The sequence below is a fragment of the Lethenteron reissneri genome, chromosome 27 (assembly GCF_015708825.2).
Source record: "Lethenteron reissneri isolate LAM-NWPU_2019-01 chromosome 27, ASM1570882v1, whole genome shotgun sequence".
Classification (NCBI taxonomy): Eukaryota; Metazoa; Chordata; class Hyperoartia; order Petromyzontiformes; family Petromyzontidae; genus Lethenteron; species Lethenteron reissneri.
Genome location: NC_083805.1, coordinates 10,503,902 through 10,525,019, shown reverse-complemented (window position 1 = coordinate 10,525,019; position 21,118 = coordinate 10,503,902). Strand labels below are relative to the sequence as shown.

The following is a 21,118-nucleotide window of genomic DNA, read 5'->3' as shown; positions in this document are numbered from 1 at the left end:
AATGACGCCATCACCTTTCTACATGGAAAGGAACCCGTAAAATGTTAATGGGCGGCAGAGAGCTAGTGTGTTTTGATTCCGTCCTGGAAAGTATTGATTTCTGAAGTGTGGCGATAAACTCGGCTCTGATCAAGTGTGGCAATGTATTCTAGGAATGTTTGTCCTTCTGTTGTGAAAGGAGCGAGCAGCTCGGGGTAGATGCACATCCAGTCACGCTTGCCGAGAGCAATGACCCAACTGGCAGACACAATGTGAAAGTTCGAGTGGGCATGGCATCAGTTTCAGCGCTGCCAATGCTCATTCACGTTCCTATTGCAATTGCACGAACGGTAACACGGCAATCGGAAAGAATCACGCTTTCCACGTGCTTCATGTTGGCAGGTGTCAAAGCACTCTATTTGGGCCCTACCATGCCGACATTATCCATCACACGTGTGAGACCGCCCTTTAATGCGTGCACACCAACCAAACACGGTGCATTATCCGAGCGTTGCATCTACAAAACTGTGTGTAACCCAGGGGCGGTTTCTTCATTAGGGCGTTGGGCGATGCACCACCAATCTCATTCAACCACAGTTACGCGAGCCGTTACTGTGCCTCTAGATATAGTCCAATCAGCATCATGTCACGTTCTGTGGAGTACCGCCTCTTTTTGGGCGATTTCACTCCGGCTGAGAATCGCCCAGAGTGTTCCCATAGACTTACATTCAAAGATGTTTTTTTTCGAACGGCGGGCGCTGCAATGCATTCTCTATGGCTTCCGGGAGGGCTCGCACTAACGTGCTTACGTCATCATACGTAAGCACGTTTCAGTCAACAATATTACGAGTCGCCACCTAGTAGAATCTTTAATTAAAGAAACTGAGTGGATTGTAATAATAGTGAGTATAGAAACAAACAAGATGTATTGTAAGTCACTTTATTTTTCATTAATATTAAAGAAGTGAAGTTGTCTTTACATGCTTAAGCTGTTAATTTATCCATTGCATGGGTGGACCTTATCCTTATCAATCATTCAGACATTTGCCCCCCCTGAGAGATTTTGCAGGAGCCGCCACTGGTGTAACCCATCCCCATTATGCCTCACTCTTCTTGGCCGCGATCTTTATTGAGTGCATCGGGGTGGCTATCAATAAGTCAAAATGCATTTTTGGTCGTACTCTAGCGTTGCCTTCTTTATTCCTCTCGCTACCTCCGTGGCGCACGCACTCACTCTCGCGTGGCCACGCGCACAGGGAACTTCCAAAAGCTGGTGTAGAGCTTCAACCGATCCGGTTACATGTGTAGTGGTGTTAACTACTCGCTGTTCGCAAACTGTGAGAGAGCGGATCGTAAACAAGGTTTTCCCGCTCAATCAAACGGTCAGGGTCAAAGGGGGTGAGGTAGGATCCAAACGCCAAATTGGGAAGGACCAATCGGAGGGTCCCACAAGGTGGCCGGGGATTGGACAACCCGGCCACGAACAGGTATAAAAGCCAGAGCGCTGAGCGCTCTTGGCCAGTTCTGCTACACGAAGACCCAAGTCGGCCGAAGACATCTAGGACCCTGGACCAAGCCCTCCAGCCCTTATCAGGGCTAGGGCTCAGAGTAACCAGTGGTCGGGGAGAGATCCCCTAGGTCCAGCCAGAGGACGCTGGGATAGCAGGGAGATTAGATAGCCTGCAAGGTCCGGAGGCTGTGTCTCCTCAGGGTAACGGGTGAGAGGAAGATAATAAACAGTGTGTGCCATTAAGAAGTTAGAAGTCCGTCCTTTACAATACTGCACCGCGTGTCACCTGTGAATCTCAGCTGACTTGACGTCTTCATGCACAATATGCTTCGTCACTACTCTCTGTTCCACTACCGGGCTGACCTCACCGTTTGCCATATTTTTTCACACATGACGCAAAACGTCGCCTGTTATATATCCTTTTCCTTTTAAGGCAATTTTAATGACGAATGTGCTGAGTTAGTTTTGTTGCCTTCAACGCAGTCTGCATCACAAATAATAAGCCACCTGGAGGCTGCTGTTGTCAAAGGATACACTTTTATACATGGCTGCCTGAAAGCCTGGTCATTATATTGCACCGTCCCCACTAACAAAAGTGCAGAAATCACATTTTCCACCAACACACATGATGATGATATGGTTGACATGTACGTTTTTTTATTGTTTTATATTGGCTTTGTGTTCATTATTGTACGAAACATATATACAGTACTGTCTTACATCAGTGAAAGCAATCTTATTTCTGAGATCAATGGTGTAACAATACCTGATATTACAAATTCTAAATTTTCACATTATTAATCAATAGTTATACAGTAATTCTACTTATAATTATAAATTATAACTTATCAGGCAGATAACATTTTCACCCATTGTACTTACGACAACGTGATGGATTATATCGCAGAAAATGCCTTTGAATGAAAGTAAAGAGGCTGATCTATAATACAAGCTGCCTCAGATCTGAGAACGTTGTCCAGAGTGTGGTTAGCTTTTTGATCAAGGGGCAAGCGTTGGCTGTTTTGGCCGATATGATTCTGGAAGATTTGGCTTAAATATGATTTTGGATCCAGCGAAATAACTAATTAGGCTATTACGTTTTGAGTGTGTTCATTTGGACACGTACGTGTGTACACATCTGAATCCTTGTCGAAATTTGGAAACTATATATAATTGTATGTGTATGAGTATGTGTTGTATGTGAAAAGGTCCTGGAAATGATTATATTATTCAACATCGCCTTACCAGGCACGCTGAGGAGAGGCTTGCGCAGCTCCAATGCGGTTTCAGGAAAGGGCGGTCCTGCACAGATGCCATACTTTCTGTCCGTCTGCTACAGCAGAGGTGTAGGGAATTCCAACAAGACCTGGTTCAGAAGGATGTGGAGCTGAGTGGTGTCAAGATCGGCCTATGTGGAGGAGGCACATGAAGGATCCTACTGGGCAGGAGGAGGCAGTTCCCCTCCAGAAAGAGCGAGCGGAGTGCCAGGCGGCTAAAAGGCATCAAGGTGGCACAGTGGGGAATGCAGGTGGTACATCTGCCAGTCATCTCAGTCAACCCATAACACCTGGGTTTGTCCCGTGACCTGTTCGCAACGAGCCTTCCACACTGCACGTGGCCTCAAAGTGCACCTTGCCTGGCACAACCGCCGTGGTTATGTCACCGCCACTTAGTAACAAACGGCAGTTGCTGTTTTAAATGAATGTCAAAGACCGATTCCCCATATAGACGTTAACATGCTGTTGGGGCAAATGCTGTTAGCGAGAACCTATGAAGTCCGGCATGGCACATGAGTTGAGTGGGTGGCCAATACCATGCCTGGCTGTGTTTGTCTCCCCAGTGCTTACACACTGCACCATATAGTCATGTTTACACACTGCACCATATACTCATGTTTACACACTGCACCATATACTCATTGAAGGCTGAGTCGACTTAAATATTCGCCACTGTTATCGATTGTGAGCGGGGCTCAAAACTCAGATTTCCGGGTTCGTAGCGCAGTGTGCTAACCACAACATTACCGCTCCCCCTCCAACAATACATCACGCCCTTAAGACAGCTTCCAATTGATTTTGTTATTATAAGTTTTTGTGTCTCAATCAGCAACAATTGTTCCTGTGGAAATTAAAATGATGGAAGAATACGGGCATTATCTTTTTATATAATAACACGTGTAACACTTCCTTACCTGATTAAATCCTATTTAAAACCCTTAAACTATATGTAATGGATGCAACAAACGGAGGTGATATTTAAACAAACTGATTTTTACTTATATTGCTGGTGTGGACATGGTGGCGGGAGGGGGGGCAGTGTAGTGACAGGAGTGAGATGGCTATCTTAGAGAACGCTGAAGAGCTTTTTCATTTCTTGAGAGATGTTACATCCTTGTAGCTTCATGTCCAGTAGGTAGAAGTCAGCCTCCTCCAGTGCATCTCTCTTCCCACGCCCAGTGTGGTCATCCTCTTCTGTCCTGTGGGCACAATGCAGCAATAACAACCACGTCACTAAGTCTGCTTTTCAGGTCAACCTTAATCAGTGCAAGATCTACAAACGTCCTCTTAAAACCACCAAGACTTTTGACGGTTAGCCAAAGATTCACACAATGTGTTCATTTAAGACTAATTGTCAGTACAATCGGTGCTGCTACATATATATTAACACAATTCATAACAAGACAAATACAGCCCCACATTGGTAGCTTCCTCTCTGTATAAAAACCAACTATGAATGCCTGGTGGAAATAATTATCTAATAAACTGCACCCTAAAGACAATCTGGTCAAACTTGATTTGAAGCTTTAAGAAGAAGAATCTCGTCAGTTTTTACGTGATTTCTCAGTTCACAAAGGTCCCAGTTAATGAGTCAATTAAGATACTCGATGATGTGGTTAGTAATAAAGGTTTATCCAAACACATCCAACAAATTGGCAGAACACTACTTAAAGAACACTTTTTCCTCTCGAGTGTAGATATTTACACACACAAGGAAGGAGCAGCAATGGGTTTTCTTCGTCATCTGTTATTGCTCATCTATACATGAAAATATTTGCAGCAAAGCATGAGCTTCAAGCACATTAAACCCCTCTCATTGCTTCAGATTCGTGGATGACACACTAGTTGTATGACCCATGGTGAAAATACAATTCATGAATTCCTCAATCACCTCAGTTTACTGTGGAGGTGAAGGAGGCCAACACTCTCCCGCTCCTGGATAATCTGCTTGGTCATGACCCATATGGAAAGAAAATACACACTGATGCTTGTCTGAATGCACACTTTCATCATCACCCACGAGAACAAAAAACCCTGTCATCAAAACGCTCAAACATTGGGCAAAAACAGTCATGTGATGAAAGTCTGAATAGTGAAATCAAACGTGTCAAAAAACACGCTGAGATGGATAAAATAATTCGCAAATTAACAGAGCACTGAGTGTTAAAAATAAGTAAGGTAATACAAGCGATGACAATGCAAATGTACCCAAAACAATTAAACCTCTGTGTACGTATTGTATGAGCCACTTTTAAATCGTCTAGAATTTTGGAAAAACTTAAAAAATCTGGGTGAGATTTTCCACAGTACCCAAAAATACAACTGTTAGATAGGTTAACGTCTGATGATGCTGGCTATAACTGCCAGTGAAATGTCGTACCCAAATGTTAAGTGCTGTGGATTGCTCTCCAACACACCGGTAGTGCTAAACCAGTAATACATTGACACGTCTTGTTTGCGTCAAAACTTTAATATTTGCCTGTGTCGGCTGGAGAAATGATTACAGTGTACATTTTACTTACGCGATCTGATCAAAAAATCAATGATGAATCAGCATTGGTATAATGTAAGCACATTCTGAACTGGTTTCTACATTCCAAATCTTATCATCAGTCAGGCTTGCTTATACTAACGCTGTAAAACTGCCAGATGTTCATCGGCAAGGGCCCAAAGCATATCGGTTTTTTTTTTCATGTACAGAGACATGAGAAGCAGGGATATTATCCCCTAATTTATTTTGTTACCTTATATTCACCAGAACGCTCATGATCATTTGGTGTTATCCATCAACACATGAGGCATGTAATTATTCACCCGTGCCGCTCTACCCTGCCATGATGTGAACTTTTACAAATCTCGATTGTGAGTCGACTAATTTTTTTTTTCTCATTTGTACGTTCTTATTGAACCAGTCTCTCTCAATGTTCTTTTCTTGTTTGAACTATCCAGTTCATTCAAATAGGTTAAATTTAAGATTCCAAATACATTTGTATAAACGGGTAATAATTTATTTGTACATTCACCCTTCGATGAAAGTATCGTGATCGTAACAAGCGATTTTACTCTTTTTATTCTTTGGTTCTTTCGGTAAAGTCAAGTAGATAGATTTTTTTTTATATTTTTTATATCTACGTGACTTTACCGAAAGAAACAAAGAATATTAATTATTGCAGTCACAGAAGTTTTAAGTCAAAATTTAAGCGATTTTACTCAATGAATCGTTAAATGCCTATGTGGCACCCTCTGCAGAATGCGAGTCAAACTGTCCATGTTCTCTATGTTGCAGCGTATGTGTGCACGAGTACAGAGATGACGTGATACTCACACAAAGACGTGGTAGAGCATCCTCTCGGAGAGGGCACAGAGGGCACTGAAGAGGTGCAAATCAAACTTGCTGTTGTTGTCAGCGCCGACGATGTCAAGGACGGTGTTGATTTGAGCAGCTCCGACTGTGTTGCCATGCACCTTGCTGAGAGCCTGTTGACAATCCTGCACACGTCACCATGACCGCCACCACCATACACATGGTGACCTCTCTTTACATCAGATTTGAAGCTTTCGTGACTGCAAGGATTCATATTCTTAGGTTTTTTTTCTCAGTCCCATTAGCAGCAGCCGCACATTAACAACTCTGGCACCTCCCCCTCTCAACCAGTCTACATAACAAAGGCTCAGTCCTTTGTTATGTAGACTAGCCGTAGCTTCAGCCGCACCAACCTTATCATAATAATTAAAATAACTCCTATCCAGGGGCCTACCCTGGCTCCTCCCCCCTCAACCAGTATATGTGTAAAGTAGGAGCCGACACCAGATTGCAGGGGTCTCGTCCTTTATTCCTTTCCTTCCATCCACACCTGTCCCCAGTCGTCCCAATCTCGTTCCCGCCAAAGGCCCCTTCTTCCCGCCCGTTCTCTCCTTATATCTCCTCGATCACCCCTCCCACTAACCCATCTATTGGTGGGAATCCTTCCCCTGACACCCCTACATCTGTGCAAGGTCGGATCTCTTGGAATTTCTCATTTACTTGATACAGCTAGCGTGCTGTGACGGTTCCACCTGAAGACGGAAGCTTGTGTTGCCTCCGAAACGTCGTGATTTTTATTTTATTTTACTTTTATTCATTTAAATTTAATTTTTTTACCTACGTGACTTTACCGAAAAAACCTAAAAATATAATACCTCTCTTTACAGTTTAACGTAACCAACCTCATCCAAACTCAGAGCTCCCGTCCTGAATTCTGTAAAAGTTTCAGGAGTTTCTACATTTATCACACCTCTATTCTACGCTGATGTTCTTCCTCTTTTGATTTCGAATGGCGTTTGAAAAAAGCAACAGACTACAATTGTGCTTACATTTTTTGTAAAACATTACACGACTTCTGGCCAAGCTGAGTGGAAATAAAGTACGATCGTTATCTTTCGTGCACAAATTATTGATAATCTTATTGCATTATGTTTACACTGTGTTAAACATGTATGTAATCTAGACTTAACATTTTTGCAGGTATTTGAAAATTTGAACAGGCATATGAAAGAACAGTGACGTGAAAAAGATTTTTTCCCCCTTAAATAAATTACTACTCTGGGATGCGATTATAAAAGATAAACTATAATTGGGTATTCCCCTCGATAAACTACTTTCAAATATAGACTGAGTGGTCATCTAGCAGAGAGGCTGAACAATCACAATGCCTTTGTACACATATCAGTGTGACCTTGTAGGAGATGAATCCATGTTTATCCAGGTGCATTTGGATGAAAATGCATTGATAGTGATTGCGTCTTCTCCGGTCTACGGTGCAGTAATGCAGTAGGTACTGCCGTGGAGTTATGCCTGTAGGGACGATATGGAAAACATATCATGCAATAATAGGGTTTTCCCCTTTTTTCTGGCAACAAAACTGAAACCTTTTTACGAGGAATCATGTGTGCATTAACCACAACACTTGTGGTCAAAATGCAAAAAAAACACAGATAATATATGCATTGTCCTTGAAACTGATTGGTCCACACCAGAGACGGCTTTCTTTTGAGCCTCGTCTCAATTGGTGCTATCTTGGTACTGGCGAAGGAGGTCTAATGATGTAGACACATCATGCAGTTACATAGTCTGCACAACCTGCAGATAAAAAGGTCAGCACTGGCTACAAATAATGAAGCAGTTAATCCCATTCCATGTTAATGAAAGGTCATCATCGTCAACTATAGCCACAGTTTATGCACTGCTGGATGAAGGCATTCCCAATCCGCTGTCATCTCTCACGATCCTACAAAAACATGTAATCTCTTTTCTGCAAATGATTTCATCATTCTATCTGCTTGGTGGATGTCCTTTCCAACAACTTGCATTCCTCGGTCTTTCTCAGGCCCACTTACTTTTCAGTTTGAATTATGTCAAAGACCTGTGTATGTTCTCGAATACGTGTCCCTATTTCTGTTTCGTTCTGTAATTGAAGCATACATCTCTCCATGCTTTATGCACGTTTCAGTTTTTAGTCAATGTTTGGCCATAATGACCACGTTGCTGAATCATGACATAACAAGTTGTAAGTGCATAATCAAATCAGGCTGCACACTACAAATTCATAATCATCAGTCCATTGCTTTGAAGCTGTTTATTTCTTTGTTTCCATTTGTGTCCCTCCAACAATAGTGGGTTTTTTTGTTCAACAAAGCAGAAATAATTGGAGAAACAAAAGCATACACAGAAAGAGAAAATGTTCGCCGTGTTAGAATGGCTGCCAACGTAGTCGATGTAACAGCATCATTATAACGTAACAGACAAGGAAAGTATAAGGGCATCCGTGGTCATTGAAATTTGCATGCACTTTTAAACAGCCCTCTAGGCACGCTCGTATTTAATATATTACAGTATTTAGATTAATTGGCTGCTTTAAATTTCCACGTGATAAGCCACTTCGTTGAGCTATCGTTTGTGGCCAGGTCGCTTCTGAATTAGAAGCTAATAGCTAAGTGGGCTTTACCTGCAAAAATTAAAAAAATAGTTTTTTTGTGATTTGCTAACCTTTCTCTGTCGTGTTTTAGTATTGATTGTTGTTGTAACTTTCTGACCCACCCCTTTTGGACATCTGGGAAAAAGAGCTTCATCGCTCATTGGATTCCTCCAGCATGAATAAATATTCTTATTCTGAATAACGACTGCAGTACAGTCTGGGTTATGGAAACCAGCGCTGATGAATCCGTAGTAATATTCTGACTGATGAAGCATTTGTTGCAGCGATAAAGCCAAACTTGACAATGCAGCACGACCCAGGTTTAATTTCAATGCCCGATCACAATGCACGTAAACAATTGGACAACATTACAAGCTGGGTGTATCAAGACTGGTCACTGGGAAAGGATGGGGTAATGATGTACACGTGTGAAGGAAGTCTAATTTACCTTCCAGACCGCGAATGTCTACTGGAAGCCGGAAGTGGCAGATGAGCTTGGAAGCAGCCAGGCGAGTATGAGTGTAATTCATCTCCTGTGCCAATGTAAGTTGCACAATCAGAATGGTTAAGCAGTAACATTTATATTCTTAGGATTTTTCGGTAAAGTAACGTAGGTAAAAAATTAAAATTAATAAAAGTAAAATAAAAGAAAAATCACGACGTTTCGGAGGCAACACAAGCCTCCGTCTTCAGGTGGAACCGTCACAGCCCGACAGCTGTATCAAGTAAAACTGAAGACGGAGGCTTGTGTTGCCTCCGAAACGTCGTGATTTTTATTTTATTTTACTTTTATTAATTTAAATTGTTTTACCTACGTGACTTTACCGAAAAAACCTAAGAATATGAATCCTTGCAGTCACGAAAGCTTCAAATCTAGAATCAGTAACATTTAGTGCATGTGTAGAGGCATTAATCGGCACTTCCCATTCTGTTGGCTGGTAGTTCCCCCTTCTCGGCAACAGGAGGCGGAAGCGCTATCACGTCACTGTTAGTGACCGTGGCCCAAAGGGGCAACCACAATCCCTGGGAAACGGATCCTGGGACACAATCCCCGGACCCCGGGAGGGGGGACTGGGGGATGATGTCATACTCTTAGGTTTTTTCGGTAAAGTCACGTAGGTAAAAATTAATACAATAAAAGTAATAGAAATAATAGAAATACAATTATAAATCACGCCGTTTCGGAGGCAACACAAGTCTCCGTCATCAGGTGGGACCGTCACAGCTATATTTACTGTATCAAGTGAGGCAAAAATTCCAAGATACAAGTTCTTAAATACAAGTGGGGAGGAGGGGGGGAGGGGCTTATCTGAATGTGGTAGCCAATGAATGGAACGTATTGGGGGGGGGGGGGGGGGGGTGGGGCTAAAAGAGAACAACAGGTGCACATGTTGTTTTACCCAGTATTGGTTGACTATATATATAAAATCGCGAATCTGTCTGTCTGTCTGTGGGTCGCCGGACCATACGCAGTTTCATTGGACGGCGGTTGCCCCTGGCAACGGGTAGCGACGCCTTCGCCGCTTTCATTGGACGGCGGTTGCCCCTGGCAACGGGTAGCGACGCCTTCGCCGCGGGGTGGACGCCATTTTTAATTCCCGTTAAAAATAAGCGCACGCATTAACACGCGACTCTGAGGTAAATTCATCAAAGTTTCACGTCCTCTTCACTCCCCCTCCACCACAATGTGTGCAATTACTATTATAGGGTCGGTATATTATAAAATTATAGCAATTAGACAGTATTATTGTAGCGCGGGGGGGGGGGGGAACGCCACCCGTACCCAGCCTCAGCCGGATGGGCAATTTAGGCGAGGCCGGAGGCTCTGCACGGTGCTAGGCCTCGACACCCACCACGCGACTTTGAGGTAAATTCATCAAAGTTTCACGTCCTCTACAGAGTGGTGAGGGAGGGAGAGTGGTGAGGGAGGGAGAGTGGTGAGGGAGGGAGAGTGGTGAGGGAGGGAGAGTGGTGAGGGAGGGAGAGTGGTGAGGGAGGGAGAGTGGTGAGGGAGGGACTCAGCCTCAAAACGAGTAACTGGTGTGGCGTATTAACATCGCCACTGGGGAGACAAAGGCGGCCGGGCGTGGTGGATACAAGTCCCGGGCGAAGCCGGGTAGTACAGCTAGTCCAAATACAAAGAGGAGAGTACTGTTACCTACGTGACTTTACCGAAAAAACCTAAGAGTATGAATCCTTGCAGTCACGAAAGCTTCAAATCTGGATGATGTCATCTTCCAGAAAGTTCTGGAAGGGAGGCGTGGCTAGGGCGGAGCAAGCCACGAACCAGTATATAAGCCGGACCTCTCAAGGGACCTCTCAAGGGTCCGGCTCAGTCACCTCCAAGTCGAAGACTGAAGACCTGGGCTGAAGTTAGGACCCTGGACCCCAAACTCCGTCGTCCTTCTAAGGGCCGGAGCTGAGTGAGGCCAGTGGTCAGGACCCTGGCACGGTCGGGTCAGCATAGCCTCCCCTAGGGCCCCCAGCCGGAGGACAGGGAATTAACGGGGTCCCAGTGTGAGGGCCCGTGTAGTCCGTAGGCCGTACCTCTCCCCAGGTATCGGGTGAAGGGGCCGCTACCCCTTTGTGTTAGGAACCCTGTAGAATAGAGTGTTCATAAATATCGTGTTGCCTCACAAAGAAGTTCTCCGCCAATTATTTACCCACTACACGTGCACTCAAACCGTCCATGACCCAAACATATAATCTGATACAAAGACAATAAATTTCGATTATAAGCTTTCGTGACTACAGGGATTCATCTTCTTGGTTCTTTCGGTAAAGTCACGTAGAAGGGAAGTAATAAAATAATAAAAATAAAACATTATAAAACATTATTATGTTTTATTTGTATTATTTTATTACTTCCCTTCTTCGTGACTTTACCAAAAGAACCAAGAAGACAAAGACAATAGTTTTCCAGGAGCCAAATATAGCAAACTGGTAAATGAATGCTGAATGATAACTTAGTAGCCATGACTGGTTGGATTTTGAATGTTGCAGTAAATGTAGATCTAATTTATCAAGCTTACTTGAATAGAACGTACGTAAATATCTTGATTTCGTAACAAAACTATGGGATAGATATTCTCATATTTTGGTACTGGCAAAGGAGGTCCCATGATATATATTTGAAGTTAGAGCATATTTCTGCAATGTAATCTGCACACATTTATTCTAAAACATTAATCGAAAACTACTGTTAACATAGAGCAGAGCACACTGACGATGAATTCAATGTCTATTCAAAACAATGCCATTTACCAATAAATAAATAAAGCTCAACACATTCGTTAATACCAACGCCTGAAAATAAATATGTATAATGAGTCACGTTTCACACTAATGTATGTGTTATGAAGAAGGGGCCATTATATATTTATTTTTAAGGGAATGCTATTGACGAATATGTCGAGGTTGTTTTTAATTGTGCTTGTGCACCACAGCCAATGCAACATCACGAAATAAGTTGTTTGATGTACAATCCAGTGGCCTGTATTTCTGCACATCAACAGCACCCCGGGGTGTATTTTTTAAATCCTTTATATTAAGTTCACTTGCTTGCTTGCTTGCGCGCTTACGACCGTGCAAATCTTTCGGTCGTTTTTTAACCCACTTCCCGTGATCCAATCGAGCTGACATTTTGCACACATACTCGTTGTGCGCGACAATTTATTTTCGTGAAAAAAAATTAGAAAAAAATTCCACTTTTTAGGAAAAACATTTTTTCACATTTAATTTAAAATACCAATGTGATAAAAATGAAACTCTTACTCAAGAAAAACAGAAATGAATAATAAAATAAAACCGATGCCACGCATATAAAGGATTTATAGTGAAAAACTTAGTTTTTACGGGTTAATTTTTGCGGAAGTGCTATTGCATTTAGCCGTGGCAAAATGATAATCGTATTGAATAAATTCTGGCAATCCATAACACAATAAAAAATTATTACTTATAAAGTTTTAATTATACCTCTGAAATACATACAGCTTTTTCAAATATTAACATTCACAAAGCTTATACAACTCACAAAACCAGCTTTGCAAAAGCAATCGCAAAGGCATACTTAACTCTTTCATATATTTGCATCAACCCAACATTTGTTTAAAAGCTGTTGTAGGCGTGTAAATGATGCTTGAGACTCCCATGACATTCCATCGCCATGTTGTAACGTGTGATTTATGAATACGCCGAGTGTATGCTCGTCCCTTACCAGGTTTTTATAATTCCCCACGCTCATGAAGTCCTGGGTGTCATCACGCAATGTTTGGCTCTGAAAAGCAGCCATCCTCTCCTCGAGATCCGTCTGTTACACAATACGGCAATATTCGTCGGCTTTCATTCACAAGCTATACACACAACACACATCATGTGTTTTCTCAAGTATCAAGTTGGGACACAAGTTGGGAAAAGCAAATAACCTAACCCAGTTCAAACAACAACAACCTTTACTAGCTGCCATAATAGCTGCTGCCAAAATTATATCAGTGTGGAACAAGACACTACCCAGAAGCATGCTGAGAACCCCAACCACAAATAGAAGATGAATTATGACTGACTGACCAATATTTATCATTGGGCTGAAATGTTTGTAAAGGAAGCCCACAAATTACAGACTATCACTCATGCCCTGCTGTCCACCTGTGTGCAGTACCTGTTGGTCATAAATGAGTGCACTCTTTGGCCTTGATGGAGCTGGTCCACCCCCTGCCTCCTTGCCATGCTGTTTTCTCTTCCTTTTCGCAGGTGATTTGCCAGAGGTTGATCGCTTTGATTGAGGTTTCCTGTAAGTAGAATCGTCCAGCATTGCACGGTGTTTACATTATGAGTTGCCTAACAAAGGTTAGCTGTTAGATGACGTGGCTATCCTCATTGTGAATATTCAAGATATATTGAGCTACCACGGGCTGAAGTATGAAAGATATTGGAAATTGAAAGAACGCTATGTAGCTGATGAGGCAGTGATTTTAAGACGAAAGTATTTTTTGTTTCAAACCTAAATTCCTTTTTTCGTCTTGTTTGTGATGGTCACCAGAAAGCGAAGACTTAATACAGAGGCCAAATTGAGAATCAAGCAGCGAAGTAATGAGAGCAAACATAAGTGCCGCACTGTGTGTATGCCAATTCTCACAGATTAAAAACAAATACATGGCATGAAAAGTCTGGAAGAATATGGACTTTGCCAGGAAGGGTAATGTGTTTTAAAGCACGGTGAACGATTAAAATATCCAAAAGCCTTATTTAAGCAAAACATAGCAAAGCTGCACATGCTGAAGGCAACGATTTACGTATCATTTATGTATCGTCATAGGTTCGTTTGGGAAATTATAAATGTGCAATGTAAATATGACTATTTACAATGCATTTAAAAACGAATTTACATCACGTTAACAATTTTGAACACAATTATTACAGGGATAAAGCATGCATGTGAGTTAAATGTAATCAACTATTTGAGCAATACGAGTGCAGATTATGAAGGACACGGTGTCAGTAGTGAATTTACTTTTGTGATTTCCCCATTGTTCCTGCTGGTGTTCCACAGACACAGGTTGACTGGGTGAACCAGCGGAGCCTTTGCTGCAGAAATTGAGAAAGCAAGCAGACAATTCATTCGTGCGGCGCACCTACAAATGTGGCAACACCATAAGGACATCGCTCAACGTGCGCACAGAAACCCAAAGCGATACATGTACCACAAATATATCATGCTTTTTTTCTACACATATAAATATCCCTTTTTGGCTGAATGTTAAGGGTTTATCAAATCGGCATAACGTTTTAGTTTACCTTTTTTTATGAAAGTTTTTGAAACTAGAAACACTGACAATAGTACCTTGTATAGATGTATATAGCGCCTTATTCCAAAGAGCTTTACTGTAATCGTAAAAGTGTACATCAGATGATGGTGGTTGAAATAAAGAGTGGGGTTATTTAGAAGTGGTGGTGTAGTTATGGTGACAGGAGAACAGGTGGGAGTGGTTAACACAGGCTTGGAGTATGCCTGGCCGTAGCTGGAGGGGGGGAAATCATCATCGACAACGCAGCTACATCACTGTAGCCCTAAAGTGGATGTGTAACCACTGTATTACACCGCCTCTCAAGAAAGCCAATAATAAAGTGTTGGCAAAGTGTCACAAGGACTTGAGTAAAGAATGGAAAATTGGTTTTCTGAGAGGGTGAAAACTTCGTGAAAGATGGAATTTATAGATCTGGTTATCGATCCACTGTGCATTAACCTTGATGACCTCAAAGGTATTTTAGAAAACATATCAACGTGTATTGTTTTAACACGGGATTCTGCAACACTGTACGGTATGTATTTTTATTCACAAGGGGTGTATAATTTAATGTTGTATTTCTGGTCTGCAGTGCTTTTAATTTCGACACTGTATTTACTTTGTTTGATTATACTAATACTTTACCCGAAATGTATGTGGCACCAAAGCAGTTTTGGGGAGTCGTACTACAGAAGGGGAGTTCTCAAACTCAAACAAGTCTTATTATTTGGGTCTTTCGGTGAATATAAAATTGATGCATCACATTTTGTTTCTAAGGTTGGTTGAGTTCTCGTCTCCCATCTTCTTGTTGTATTTGCCTCCGTGCAGTTCGCCGTTCTCTGTGTGCTCTGTGCGAGATGTCCCCCTGTGTGTTCCCTCGCTGTGTGTTTTACCCCATTTACACCTGATGATGATCGCTTGTATTGCGTTCGAAACGTCGTGATTTATTTTAATTTTATTTAGTTACATTTTACTTTATTTCTACATACGTGACTTTACCGAAAAAACCAATGAGTATAGTCTTTCGGTAAAGGCACGTAAATAAAAAAATAATAATAAAAAATTATAAATATCACGACGTTTCGATCACAACACAAGCAATCGTCATCAGGTGATCAGGTGATGACGCTTGCTTGTGTTGCGATCGAAGCGTCGTGATATTTTTATTTTCCTATCTACGTGACTTTACCGAAAGACCCAAAGAATATGAATTCCTGCAGTCACGAAAGCTTCAAGTCAAGATTCAAAAGACTCTGTCTCTCACGGTGATCAATGTACTCCTGTACAGCCACAATTAATGTAACACAACCGTGCTCACAATTCACCTTCCTTGCTCGGTCAACCTCCCTACATTGACACAAGTGCCTAATGCAACATTTACCCATCAGCTGCCGTCTCTTCCAGCAAACACCAAACCATGGCCAAGGCCGCTCAATTTACATTCATGCTTACTCTTTGGTTCTTTCGGTAAAGTCTACCTACGTGACTTTACCGAAAGAACCAAAGAGTATGGATTTCTGCAGTCACGAAAGCTTCAAATCAAGATTACATTTTAGATTTGAAGCTTTCGTGACTGCAAGGATTCATACTCTTAGTTTTGTCGGTGAAGTCACGTAGGTAAAAAAAAAACGAAATTTAAATTAATAAAAATAAAATAATAAAAAATCACGACGTTTCAGAGGCAACACAAGTCTCCGTCATCAGGTGGGATACAGCAAATCTGGCTGTGACGGTCCCACCTGATGACGGAGACTTGTGTTGCCTCCGAAACGTCGTGATTTTTTATTATTTTATTTTTATTAATTGAAATTTCATTTATTTACCTACGTGACTTTACCGAAAAAACTAAGAGTAAGATTAAATTTGTGCTGTTTACCTTTTAGGCTTATTTGACAGGCGTCTACTGCCTCCCATTTACACTTTGAACTATCCTTATTTTAAAAAAAAACGGTGTTTCTTTTCTAAAAGACGTGTCATCTCAGTTGGTTCTCACCTGGTTTAAAACCCTGATCTTGCTTGATATGGGATGGCGTGTTGTCATCCCGTAAGATATCTCTCTGCCTGTTGAAAAGGGATCAACACAAGTTCATAATAATTAATTATTGGGTCAATAATGGGCGGTACAAAACCATAGATCAAACGTGGAATCCAAGACCTCATCATGCCATGAAATACACCCCCCCCCCAACAACACAAACACATGAGCACACCTTCAGTAAATTCATAGATTCCATGAAGCGAAAGAACCCCCAAGAGATGATCTGCTCGAGTCCCCTGCACGTGTTCCCACTCCGTGCACAGACCACGCAATCCACTGCTGGATGAATGCGTCCTCTTCCACGCTGGGGGGGGGGGGGGGGCATGGGAATGATGTTTGTCTGCGCTCCCGACACGATTCGTCGCTCGCTCCGTGCGCTCAACCACTGGCATCCACCAACTCCACCGGGCGGCACTTTGCCAGTGAACTCCTCCGTCACACATTGATCAACAAAATCAATACCGTAGTAGTAGTAGGTTTTTACCCTTTAAACTGGTACAAAAACTGACACCTTGATACAAGCATCGTGTTTGCAACGCAAGCAAGTCAAAATGCATTTTGACTGCTCGCGTTATGGTTATTGCAAACACGATGCCTTGTATAAAGGTGTCAGTTTTTGTACCAGTTGAAAGGGTTAAAAACCTACTACTATATTTTGCCGCTGCTAAAGGAGATGTCTCATAGTGAAAATCAATACCAATAGCAAACGCGGTCACCCTGTTGAGACGAGCCGAGCCTGTCGACCTGTTGAAGAGTATGCGCATGGCTCGAACCGGCTTCGGGGATTCCGCTGACCTAGCAACGCAATGACGAGTTGACACCCATCAACATCGCCAGCAACAACAACAGCAGCGGGAGGAGGAGCAATAAAACAACACGAGTTCACATCCTGACCCTGGGTGGGGGTCGCGCCGCGGGAGGTCCGAGTTTGTTTGCTCTGCGCCGCGTCGGCTCTCTGTGTGTGTAGCCGCTCATGTCAACAGCGGTGAGTGTAGGGTTACACGTTAACAGTGGTGAGTGTGGGGTTACACGTTAACAGTGAGTGTAGGGTTACACGTTAACCGTGAGTGTAGGGTTACACGTTAACAGTGAGTGTAGGGTTACACGTTAACAGCGGTGAGTGTGGGGTTACACGTCAACAGCGGTGAGTGTAGGGTTACACGTTAACAGTGGTGAGTGTAGGGTTACACGTCAACAGCGGTGAGTGTAGGGTTACACGTTAACAGTGGTGAGTGTAGGGTTACACGTCAACAGCGGTGAGTGTAGGGTTACACGTTAACAGTGGTGAGTGTAGGGTTACACGTCAACAGCGGTGAGTGTGGGGTTACACGTCAACAGCGGTGAGTGTGGGGTTACACGTCAACAGTGGTGAGTGTGGGGTTACACGTCAACAGCGGTGAGTGTAGGGTTACACGTTAACAGCGGTGAGTGTGGGGTTACACGTCAACAGTGGTGAGTGTGGGGTTACACGTCAACAGCGGTGAGTGTAGGGTTACACGTTAACAGCGGTGAGTGTGGGGTTACACGTCAACAGTGGTGAGTGTGGGGTTACACGTCAACAGCGGTGAGTGTAGGGTTACACGTCAACAGCGGTGAGTGTAGGGTTACACGTCAACAGCGGTGAGTGTGGGGTTACACGTTAAAAGTGGTGAGTGTGGGGTTACACGTCAACAGCGGTGAGTGTAGGGTTACACGTCAACAGCGGTGAGTGTGGGGTTACACGTCAACAGCGGTGAGTGTAGGGTTACACGTTAACAGCGGTGAGTGTAGGGTTACACGTCAACAGCGGTGAGTGTAGGGTTACACGTTAACAGTGGTGAGTGTAGGGTTACACGTTAACAGCGGTGAGTGTAGGGTTACACGTCAACAGCGGTGAGTGTGGGGTTACACGTCAACAGCGGTGAGTGTAGGGTTACACGTCAACAGTGGTGAGTGTGGGGTTACACGTCAACAGCGGTGAGTGTAGGGTTACACGTCAACAGTGGTGAGTGTAGGGTTACACGTTAACAGTGGTGAGTGTAGGGTTACACGTCAACAGCGGTGAGTGTGGGGTTACACGTCAACAGGGGTGAGTGTGGGGTTACACGTTAACAGTGGTGAGTGTAGGGTTACACGTCAACAGCGGTGAGTGTAGGGTTACACGTTAACAGTGGTGAGTGTAGGGTTACACGTCAACAGCGGTGAGTGTGGGGTTACACGTCAACAGCGGTGAGTGTGGGGTTACACGTCAACAGTGGTGAGTGTGGGGTTACACGTCAACAGCGGTGAGTGTAGGGTTACACGTTAACAGCGGTGAGTGTGGGGTTACACGTCAACAGTGGTGAGTGTGGGGTTACACGTCAACAGCGGTGAGTGTAGGGTTACACGTCAACAGCGGTGAGTGTAGGGTTACACGTCAACAGCGGTGAGTGTAGGGTTACACGTCAACAGCGGTGAGTGTAGGGTTACACGTTAACAGCGGTGAGTGTAGGGTTACACGTCAACAGCGGTGAGTGTAGGGTTACACGTTAACAGTGGTGAGTGTAGGGTTACACGTTAACAGCGGTGAGTGTAGGGTTACACGTCAACAGCGGTGAGTGTGGGGTTACACGTCAACAGCGGTGAGTGTAGGGTTACACGTCAACAGTGGTGAGTGTGGGGTTACACGTCAACAGCGGTGAGTGTAGGGTTACACGTCAACAGTGGTGAGTGTAGGGTTACACGTTAACAGTGGTGAGTGTAGGGTTACACGTCAACAGCGGTGAGTGTGGGGTTACACGTCAACAGGGGTGAGTGTGGGGTTACACGTTAACAGTGGTGAGTGTAGGGTTACACGTCAACAGGGGTGAGTGTAGGGTTACACGTCAACAGGGGTGAGTGTGGGGTTACACGTCAACAGTGGTGAGTGTGGGGTTACACGTTAACAGTGGTGAGTGTGGGGTTACACGTCAACAGCGGTGAGTGTGGGGTTACACGTCAACAGCGGTGAGTGTAGGGTTACACGTCAACAGTGGTGTGGGGTTACACGTCAACAGTGGTGAGTGTAGGGTCACGTGTTCAGTGAAGGTTGTCACTGTTCACAGCGGTGAGTGTGGGGTTACACGTCAACAGCTGTGAGTGTAGGGTTACACGAGTGGTCGGTGTAGTCACTGTTAAGTGGTTAGTGCAGAATTACCGTACGCGTCAACAGCGGCGAGTGTAGTCGACCTGCATGTCACGGTGGGTGCCGTTCAGGGCCACCGTTAACCGTGACGAGTGGTGGGGGTTGGTGGCACGTGGCAGCACGGCCTCTCTCTCTCTCTGAACCATTTGCGTGGTGGTGACATCACGTGGCAGCAGAAGCACGTGGGTGACGCGACCTTTAGGATTAATTTATTGACACTGGAGGAATCCGATGAGCTTCCGAGATCTTTTTCACAGACGTTAAAGGGTCGCACTGCAATGATGATGTAATAACGTATTTAATCTTCTTGGTAAAGTCACGTAGAAGGGAAGTAATAAAAATAAAACATAATAAAATAATTCTCACGACGTTTCTGAATGCGCTGTCTCCCCGACAGACCTGGTCTTCACTTGAGGACGGCTGCTTGCGTTGTGGCCGAAACGTGAGAATTATTGTATTGTTTTATTTTTATTATTTGATTACTTCCCTTCTACGTGACTTTACCGACAGAACCAAGAAGATGAATCCCCTGCAGTCACCAAAGCTTTAAATCGAAAAGTATTTAATGTGTATAGTTGTTTTATTAGATAGGTACATACCTGTCAACCGCTTAGTGCCTATCTTATTAGGGACCAATTCAGATATTGGTCACCCCCCTTGTGCCCTTGTAAAGCTCAGCGTTCATCTGACAAAGTTCCATCACAAGGGAGAAACAGACAAAAAGTGGTTCCCGTACTGAAGTGGCTGTACACCGTATGGACCTGAAAACTCGATTTCCCTGCACAAGAATAGGTATTGTTGTGTTTATTTACATGTTCAAATGCTGTTTATATATGCGATATACTGTATATTCCGTTATACAGTACGTGATATTTTATATCGATGCGACATAATGCATTTTCTACAATTAACTTTATAATTAAATCACGAATCAAAGCATTCCCAATTACAGTTGCACGTTTTAAGTTAGCTCATAACGGTTAAACAAGAAATGTATAAATATAATTCATATCCCAAATGAATTATAGAACACCAAGAAGAAAAACCAATGGCTTTTATTCTTCAACCCGTTTCATGTGCATCAAGGCAAGCAACTAATTTCTCAAAGTCTTCTAAAAAACAAATTTGGCTCGAATGGCTCTCCGCTGATCATTTAGCCAGTGGCATCAGAGCAACTTTTGGTTAACTTCAGATCGCCAAAACGGAGGGAACTCGCCATATAACTCATCGGCAAGTTGTGGCATGCAGGATCCTTATGAATCTTGTTACCAACGTTTAGCGTGGACCAGGAGTTGAACTAAATTGTATTTTAAAGCCCAGGTGATAGCCCATCAAAACATGTTCTTGTGCAACGGAGACCTGACACTCCTGGAGATTACGAGTGCAGGTACATCATTGGTAGAGTTTCAATATTTTTTTTTAATTATACAAATCT

General features: G+C 43.3%; 1 protein-coding gene across 7 annotated transcripts; it reads right to left on the bottom strand.

The window, feature by feature from the left end:
* Positions 1-974: 974 nt before the first annotated feature.
* On the bottom strand, positions 975-19,831 carry LOC133348555 (uncharacterized). Of its 7 annotated transcripts, XM_061561431.1 has the most exons (11): positions 17,239-17,323; positions 16,714-16,845; positions 16,497-16,564; positions 14,230-14,303; positions 13,378-13,507; positions 12,937-13,029; positions 9,169-9,253; positions 7,482-7,600; positions 6,092-6,255; positions 4,658-4,710; positions 3,830-3,965 (listed from the first exon to the last, which is right to left on the bottom strand). In XM_061561431.1, the coding sequence occupies exons 1-10, from the start codon at positions 17,303-17,305 to the stop codon at positions 4,659-4,661; spliced, it is 984 nt and encodes a 327-aa protein (XP_061417415.1). In that variant the 5' UTR covers positions 17,306-17,323; the 3' UTR covers positions 3,830-3,965; position 4,658. The 7 variants fall into 7 exon arrangements, with proteins under 7 accessions (XP_061417418.1, XP_061417414.1, XP_061417416.1 ...); XM_061561430.1 differs by lacking the exon at positions 4,658-4,710 and having other exon boundaries at positions 983-3,965; positions 17,239-17,321; XM_061561435.1 differs by lacking the exons at positions 4,658-4,710; positions 17,239-17,323 and adding an exon at positions 19,696-19,810 and having other exon boundaries at positions 985-3,965.
* Positions 19,832-21,118: the final 1,287 nt, after the last annotated feature.

Bases quoted from the DNA above. Each gene is read 5' to 3' on its own strand.
- LOC133348555 (XM_061561430.1), bottom strand. From the start codon at position 17,305: ATGCGCATACTCTTCAACAGGTCGACAGGCTCGGCTCGTCTCAACAGG. The intron at 16,565-16,713 runs GTGTGCTCATGT...CCTTTTCAACAG, and splicing joins AATCTATGAATTTACTGAAG to GCAGAGAGATATCTTACGGG. The intron at 6,256-7,481 runs GTCACACTGATA...TGACGTGTGCAG, and splicing joins ATGGATTCATCTCCTACAAG to GATTGTCAACAGGCTCTCAG.